The 8730-nt window shown below is 32.0% G+C and overlaps 1 protein-coding gene across 8 annotated transcripts; it reads right to left on the bottom strand.

Annotated features, from left to right (window-relative positions):
* Positions 1-1787: 1787 nt before the first annotated feature.
* On the bottom strand, positions 1788-6295 carry LOC107624743 (heterogeneous nuclear ribonucleoprotein 1). Of its 8 annotated transcripts, none has more exons than XR_015902221.1 (6): positions 5920-6279; positions 5660-5784; positions 5053-5279; positions 3229-4432; positions 2565-2679; positions 1788-2474 (listed from the first exon to the last, which is right to left on the bottom strand). XR_015902221.1 is itself a non-coding variant. In XM_016327213.3 (5 exons), exons 3-5 carry the CDS (start codon positions 5272-5274, stop codon positions 2461-2463), a joined length of 1440 nt encoding a protein of 479 aa, XP_016182699.1. In that variant the 5' UTR covers positions 5275-5279; positions 5660-5784; positions 5920-6279; the 3' UTR covers positions 1788-2460. The 8 variants fall into 8 exon arrangements, 4 of the variants coding, with proteins under 4 accessions (XP_016182699.1, XP_016182707.1, XP_016182690.1 ...); XR_015902222.1 differs by having other exon boundaries at positions 5053-5274; positions 5920-6277; XR_002358293.2 differs by lacking the exon at positions 5660-5784 and having other exon boundaries at positions 5920-6292.
* Between the last annotated feature and the right edge of the window lie 2435 nt (positions 6296-8730).

The following is an 8730-nucleotide window of genomic DNA, read 5'->3' as shown; positions in this document are numbered from 1 at the left end:
TCTTTTTTTTAAGACTAAAACACCTTTCAATTCGTTTCAAGTACATTTTAAAATATGAACTTTAAAGACTAAAATAGACATCATCTTTTTTTTTGTATTTATCTTAAATTGTTAATGTAAGTAATAAGTTCACTTATAAATGAGAAATTCATGGTTATATTATACAAAATTACATTTAATAAAAAGATAAAGTTGCATAATATATATTCTATAATTCTTGCATAAAAAAAGTTTGGTTTATCTTTTGTATTATAAAAAATTATATACTTAATAATGACCAAAACATGGTACAAATATAATTTCTCATAGATAAATATGTGCTTCTTTAGCCAATCTATTCAGACGGGTACTTCTCTATAAATGCATCTAACCTCAATTTCATTGCTTATCTAACACTCAGAGAAGAACATCTGAAAATAGAATACTTATGTTGGAAACAACTCAATCTTCTCTTATTAAAACTATAAGTTAAAACTTCTTTCTTTTAACTATTAATCTTGAATAATAATAATAATAATAATAATAATAATAATAATAATAATAATAATAAATCATCTTGACAAATACCATTGCTAAAACAATTCAATTAGAGAAAATCACCGAACATTTTTTTTTTTCGGACACGACCGAGCATTAATTTCAAAACCATTTTCGTATGACCATTTTCAGGTATAAGTGAAACCAAACAGATTACAACAAAACCGAGGTTTGAAAATAGAAAGCATTTTTGGACTTAGCTGATGCTTTTCCATAAGAAACCAAACATAGGCCAATACAATTTTACCAAAAAGTTTTTTTTTCCCCTTTTTTCCCAAAAAATAAAAGCAAATGAAATTGTAACGATAATGTCCAAAATTCAGATGAAGATAGAAGCAGAAGACAAATAGCAATCCATTTAGGGATAAGAAAAAAGCTTGACCACACATAACTTTCAGTAGAAGATCCAAATCTGAATTCTTATTTGAAAGGATAGAATCCCACGAAAGTAACAACCACCAAAGATCAATAACCATAAAAGTTGCATCTCATAATAAGCATAAGCTCCACAAATATAAAATTTTACTATTTTTGAACCATACCATATTTCTCCAACCTATCAACATCAGATTCAATTAATCACTATATATATTATTCTTTTTGCGTCTGTGTTGGAAAATAACCAGAATGAATTACCAGAATTACCCATGAAATATTATATCATGAAGAAAATTGCTCACCAAAGGATGCCACTGATAAAATTAATATTAAAAAAAATAGAAAAATTGGCACTAAGGACTTGATTTGTTTCTCTATACTAAAAAATGAACGTTTTTGTCAGTGTGACATGATCTTTCAAGAGTAATTTTGTAGCAAGATGATTTTTTTGTGAGTAATTTCGATATTTTACTCAACAATTATGCTTTGTATATAAAAAAATCTGCTGCCGATATATAATACACATTAAAAATGAGTTAAACAACACATGTATTTATACACAAATACATAATAACTGATTTAGTGATTGATTTTTGGTGTGCACATAATATTTTTTATTACTCTAACAACCAAACAAGATACAACCATGCTAAGGATACACCAAAAATTATCCACCAAATTAACAACAGGTATAAAATATATGTTAAAATATAAAATAAATATAAAAAATGAGTTAAACAACACATATATTTATATATAAATACATTGGTATCGATTTGGAGGGTATGCATATAACATTTTTTAACAGAATATAGACAGAAGTCAGAACTTTGATTCAAAAAATAGACTGAAGTTACATAACTCTAAAAAAATTAATAAACTGTTCATAAACTTTAATTATTTGATTGGGATCCCATAAAGGCAAATCCCACTCATGTTTTCACACTTGATAAAATCAAACTGCACCTCAACTTACAATTTGATCTCAGAATTACATATTCCAGACAAAAAAAAAAAAAAGGAAGAAAGAAAAAAGTTGGTGACAAGAACAAACACCTTTGTGCCAGGCATTACAATGGCAAAAAGAAAAAAGAAAGAAATTCAAAAAAATTAATAATCCTCTATAATTAAACAAACTAACAAGGGGAGAAGGCGTCTCTGCCAAGACGCAATAGTACACTATTGCAACAAATCTTCTTGAGTATATATCCCGCAATCTGATTTTACACCTCAATCAAATTCCAAGAAAGGAACCCTAGTTCTTGAAAAATATAATCCACAAAAAGAAGAACAAAAAGGGAGGGGAAAAAAGCAACCGATCGAAAAGGAACCGGAAACCATACACAAAATCACTTGTAACTGCTTTCTGTGTTTTTCGAATATGTATACTTCAAAACAAAAGAACACCTTTCTCTCTTGTTATATATATATATATATGACTGATGCAGATTTTCTCTCATTATGAATTCACAAATACCTCATTTTAATTCTCTGACCAGTTTGCTTGATCTACTGTTACTGTAACATAACCAAATATCATATCTCCTAAGCAGCAATTCCTGAAACAAAGATAAACATAGCAGATGTTTAGCAACTGCCGAAATAAAATGATTCGAAAATTCTATATAGGTTATTGAACAAGCTTATACTTTTAAATGTTTTTTTTTTTGGATTTCCCATGGTATCCCCTAGACCAATAAGCCAAGGACTGATCCACTGCATATCTGAGCTCCATTTAAGGGTTTGCTGCTGGCTAATGGGTTGCTGCATGCACAAAGCGGGATTCGAACTCTCGATACTTGGTTAAACAGATTAATAAGCTAACCACTAGGTCAACGCAAATTAGTTGCTTATACTTTTAATTAGCTAAGCATCAGTCATCCACATTCAACATCAGATTGTGTGGTCTATGTCTGAATTTAAGCATTTTTCAAGTTGATATAGCTTAGAATTAAACATCGAATTACGACATGAATTTAAAAGGAAGCGATCTAGAAACCTAAGCATTTGGATCGACGCATGGAATAAATTCTACCTATGTATGCATATGTACAAGAAGGTGCAAGCAATAAATTCTACTCTGGATTGATATTAACAGTTCTGAGAAAGCTATCAAGAGTTTATCGAAAATCAGAATGAAGCTATGCATTGTCTAAAATTCAGCAACCAAGAATACTCGGTATATGCAAGTTATCAACTTGGTGATATTTAGCTTAAAGACATCTATGCAGAAAAGAAGTCCATCTTCTCAATTATAAAATATCTACCACCCGATATTTTTTCAGATATAAGAATGAAGGAAAAGATGTTTACCTCTATTAGATTGTCTACTTGTAACATTGTAGCTTCCAATATAACCCTCAGAAGTCTTTACAGGGTCGTCTGAAGCAATAACACCAAGACCATAACCAAAAGAGCCAGAACCATCCATCTCAGAAGAAGCGGTTCGCCAAGCAGAGTCATTGTAAACTGAACCACTGCCAGTTCGGTATAAATCCCCATAGGATCCTTCAAAACTACCAGTTGATGCAGCGAATGTAGAGGATGGAGTCATACCCGTACCACTGTTTCTTCCATACCCTCCCCCACCTAACCCAAAGCCGGATTCTCCACCTTCATAAACATTATTCCCCGTAGCATAGCCCGAAGCAGCTCCTCCGGCTTGGGATGGAATAGATGGACCCCAATTAGCACCACTATTTCCAATTGAAACACCAAAGCTCCCACTTCCAGATCCCAAGAAAGAACCAGGACTGACTGCGTTATTAGCGTTATTCAGGACTCCATTTCCCCAGACATTTCGAGAAGGTGAGTTCATAATAGAGTCGCTTCTGCTATTTCCCCCACTATAGCCTATAGGAGTGGTGTATCTGCTCGAGTTTCCACTGTAGAAAGGACTAAATATTCGACCGTATCCTATATTGCTCCCGTAACTAGAAGTTCCTCCATAGCTTGGGCTCAATCCTGACTCAAGATTCACTCCCATTCCATAAGCAGTGTTGCCGAATGGAGTAAACCCGCTTCTACCACTAGTAAGAGGACTAAACCTACCATCCATCCTGACGCCATATCCTCCTATTGGACTCATACTATAACCCTGAGCGTAGTTGTTTAGATAGCTACTGGCCCTATTTATACCATAGTTATATCCTATCAATGGACTTCGGCTGGGGCCAGGGGATAGCTCTTTCGGAACTGCTCTCTTGACTTCGACCAACTTTCCATTCAGTTCATGAAAAGTTTTATAAAGAACTCGATCCACAGCTTCTTCCGAATCAAATGTGATGAAGCCAAAACCTCTTGGCCTTTGAGTATTGTGATCATACATTACTACAACATCAGTAATTGTACCGAACTGATCAAAATACTTCTTGAAATCGCTTTCTGTGATAGTTGATGGCAAACCTCCAACAAAGATCTTTTTCGTGCGCCCAGGACCAGGAGAGGCATTTGCACTACCGGACTGTCTATTTATGGACTGCTGATCATCCCTAGGAACAGCTTTCTTTGCTTCAACCTGAAATTTAACCGAATATCAACAAAACATTTTCCGTTTCATATTCTGCTAAACTAAACAGGATCAAGTGTGATCTAATGTACATAAATTCAAGAACAACCAACTCTTGTTCCACTAGGTGGGACAACTAATGGATCAGGCGACACCATAACCCTGCTAACTTATCATCCTAAACATCCCCCTAATAACCACATGATGGGAGAATTGATTTTTTTTTTTTTTTTGGGATTCCAAGACGTTGATTGTATTTATTGATACTTCTGGTCACGTTGGAGAGGCTTGAACTCGAGACATCTGAGGGGGAGGGGGATCAAATACCACTTGAGCTACAACTCATTGGCGTATTTACTTTTTATCATCATATAGTGATTAGTAGGATGTTTAGGAGAATTTTTAGGATGCACTATCATTGCTCATTATGTTAGAAAGTACATAATCAACCCAATAGAGCCGAATCGATGCAAGATTTCATTCATTGGCAAAGTAGAAAATCTAAAGAGTAAGGACACAATGATCTCTATCAAAATCACAAGTTTAGAAAGGGTTAAATCAATTGAAGGCCACAAACACACAGTAGCAACACAATGCCAAGCATTTATATCTACAATTAAGCAACTCACCGTGCGGCCATCGATTATGTGCTTATCCACAATGACTCTCTCAGCAACAGCAGGATCAGCAAAGACAACAAAGCCGAAACCACGAGCACGACCAGTGGTGCGATCTCTCATGATCACAGCCTCTATAACCTCCCCATATTTTCCAAAATATTCCTTGAGACGTTCCTCATCGGTGTCCCAAGATATCCCTCCAATGAAGAGTTTGCCAAGATCCGATTCCATCTGTTCTGATATCAAACAACCAGTTAAACCATCAATCACCAATTTTCTATACTTTCTATATCGAGATTGAAGAGAATTCAATCAATTTGAGTCAAAAGTTAATGCCAAACCAAAAACACCAAAATCAAAAGCACTAAAAACTTAACGAAAACCGAAATTCAATAATCATTTCTAAATCATTCAATGAGGGAGAAAATTCAAGTCTAGGAATCAATCTAATCGAATGGTTTTGAAGATTAACAAGCACTCAAGCTCAATCTGCATAAAAATTCAATCTTTTTTCCTCCATCAACAAGTGCAAGAGCAAAGGCAAAAGCAAAACCGATCATAAATGTAGATGAAGAAGAATCTGCGAAGAATAAAAAAATCACACAAAAAGACACACCTTAACTTAAAAATTCAGACAGAACCCAGTTTGATGCTTCGATCAGATACGAAGTGGGTTTTTGTCAAATTCGATCTAACAGCATCGGATCTTCCGAGTATCAGTCAAAAACCAAACTTTGTTATCTAATCTCAGAACCCCACAAAATAAAAAACCAGATCAGAGATGAAAATTTTCAGAAAGCTTCTTATTAGATCAAGGGACGACAAAAAAAATAACATAATCGAGAAAACCCAGATGAGAAAAAAATAAAAATTTACCATTTAAGGATGAAGATATAGGAAGAATCATGGGCATGAGAATTTCTTCTTTTTTTTTCTTTTTTTTTTTTTTGTTTTGGTTCTTTAAAATTTTCAATAAGAGGAAGAAAATCTGGGAATGAAAACAGAGGATGTGTTTATCATCCCCACTCTCGCTCTCTCTATTTATATATATCTCTCTCTTGCTTTTTTATCTCTTCTTCTTGGTAATTCCACTGTCTTAATTTAAAGGAAAAGAAAAGGAATTTGTAGCTAACAATAACATGGTGAGGGACAAATATTTTTATATTTATTTATAAATAGAGAGAGAGATTGCTATGGAGATCCTCTGGTGTAAGAAATATTTCGTTTGGAGGAGGCAAGAGATGACAACAAAGGTTGATTTATTTGTTTTTCTTTTTTCTTTTTTCTTTTATTTTTTTAGAAAATATCTAAATTATTGTTCATAATAGGTGGATTAAGAAAATGGAAAAATAATTTTTCAATAATTTGGGTTTGCTTAATTGGATTATATGTCTTTTTATTTTATTTTTTGAAAAATGGAAAAACAATTTTTACAAGGCTTGTGTAGTAAGACTCTTGTTGAAAATGTTGTATTTGACTTAATTTGATAAGAAATGGTTTTATCAAATACAATCAAGTCTTCTTATATATCTCTTTCTTTTTTTCAATTAATTTTTATGTTAATAACTAATAAGTTATTGGATTAACTTAAATAAATTTGATTATTAAAATAATTTGATCATGTAGTATCGATTAAAAAAATATATGCACACAAAAAATTAATTATTATATATTTATATATAAATATATATTTTTTAATTTATTTTTAAACGTATATTTTATATTTTAATATATATTCTATATCATATAATTAATTTATTGACTGATTTTTTATATATATATAATATGATTGATAATTAAATTATATTTTTTTAGTTTTTTATTTAATTTTTTAATTCGATAAATTTATCATAAATTTAAATTTTATTTAAGAGTTTGTTAGTGATTAATAAATTATAATATATACAAAGAAAAATTTAAACTCTTAATATTTATTTAACTATATTAATAAAATAATCATTCAAACAATCTAAATTAGTTATAATTAAATTATATTTAAATAGACGGTAATTTCAATTTATATTTTTCTTTGAGTTAAAAATAATAAATTCTTATGCACATGCAACCAAGGAAATTCCATTAGTATTTGTAAGAAGGAAAGTAATAATCTAAAACCAATATATATATAATTATGACATTATCAATAGAGGTTGGATAGCCTAATTTAGTTAGCCTTTTTTCCACACCCATACATCATTACAATTCCAAGCAAACTTCTTATGTTTTTCTAGGTTACTTATAAGTATTAGATATATTTAATAACGAACATATCTTATTCTAAATTAAGATGTATCAACCTTAGCTTTTATTATTACTAAAAACATGTTTTAATATTCTAAACTAAAAAGATAAAACATGATTAAACGGAAACATGGTAGCGCAAGAGAATAGGAAAAGAAAACACCCAAATGAGAGTTTAAGGCATCAGTTTATGGGAGAAAGAGTGATTTTTGACTTACTGAAATTGAGATTAGAAAATTAAGACTTAATATCATATTTGATGTTATTTTAATTTTGAGATACAAAATTTTAATATATGTAATATTTTTAAAAAATAAAAATATAAAAGACTAAGATTTTTAAAGATAAAAATTAAAATTTTATTAATATGTTTTTTTAAATTGTCTTTATTCAAAATTTTATACTCTAAATTCACTTTTTACAATCTCTCATTTATATCCAACACTATTTTTCACAATCTTCTCCTAATTTATTTTGTCTTTCAGACTCTTTTTTTCAATTTTATTCTCTTAATCTCAGTTTCTCTTCTAAATATAGTCTTAGTGAATAGGTGGTCTTAAGATTTCAATTGTTTAACTCAACCTTTTGGTATGAAAGTTATGTATTACGAAAAAAGTGTAATGAAAAATATGCATGTATTTTTGTGAAAATGGCATGGTGGAAGAGATTTTAATCATGTATCATTGGTGCAAGGTGGAGTGAGAGTCCTCATTTCAATATGTCGATTTTGTTTGTTTTTTCATAACTTAGTACATTAAAGACTAATTTATTACGGATCTAAATTTCATTTAATGGTCTATCACTAGTGATTCATCCTGGTATTGGGGTGGCCGAGCTTAGCGATTCCGAGCAAGCAGTCGTCGGAGAGAAAGAGCTATACGTCAGCCTGGAACGAACACCACAGTGAAAATACCTGCAAAAGATACTCCGACGCTCAAGTTAGTGATAATCTCGAGTGAGAGTAATTAAGTAAGTCTGAGAATGGAACCTGAGACCTAACTGAGGATATTAGCTCGGTTTTATAGGAGTTGTTTTTACCCGTTGGTGGATAAGTCCTAGTTTGTAGGTTGGTTATAATATTCAGTTTTGGTGATTAAGTTTGTTTGAGCATGTTTCCTATTTCTTCGAATGTGTGAGGCCGAGCTTATCTGCCTTCGTGCCGAGCTTATCGGGAGCTGACGTGAGGCCGATCTTAGCTGCTCACGTGCCGAGTTTCTTAGGCGGCCGAGGTTTGAGGTAACGTATCATAGCCCCCAAGCTTGCCTTGGTTTGGACAGGACTAAGGCGAGCTTTCGAAAATGATGTCGCAAGCCTCGGTCGCGGAGTTGTTGTCATGTACATTCCTTACATCTGTTTATATAGGCCTTTAAGGTTGCTTAGTTGGAGTTAGTTTCGGGATTCTCCGGGTTTGCCGAAGTTATCCATAAGGATAACGTTTGACTTGTT

The sequence above is a fragment of the Arachis ipaensis genome, chromosome B1 (assembly GCF_059453495.1).
Source record: "Arachis ipaensis isolate K30076 ecotype BB chromosome B1, ASM5945349v1, whole genome shotgun sequence".
NCBI classification, from domain to species: Eukaryota; Viridiplantae; Streptophyta; class Magnoliopsida; order Fabales; family Fabaceae; genus Arachis; species Arachis ipaensis.
This window is presented reverse-complemented; position numbering and strand designations above follow the sequence as displayed.

Bases quoted from the DNA above. Each gene is read 5' to 3' on its own strand.
- LOC107624743 (XM_016327188.3), bottom strand. From the start codon at position 5,956: ATGCCCATGATTCTTCCTATATCTTCATCCTTAAATG. The intron at 5,280-5,919 runs GTAAATTTTTAT...GTTTGATATCAG, and splicing joins TATATCTTCATCCTTAAATG to AACAGATGGAATCGGATCTT. The intron at 4,433-5,052 runs GTGAGTTGCTTA...GTTAAATTTCAG, and splicing joins ACATAATCGATGGCCGCACG to GTTGAAGCAAAGAAAGCTGT.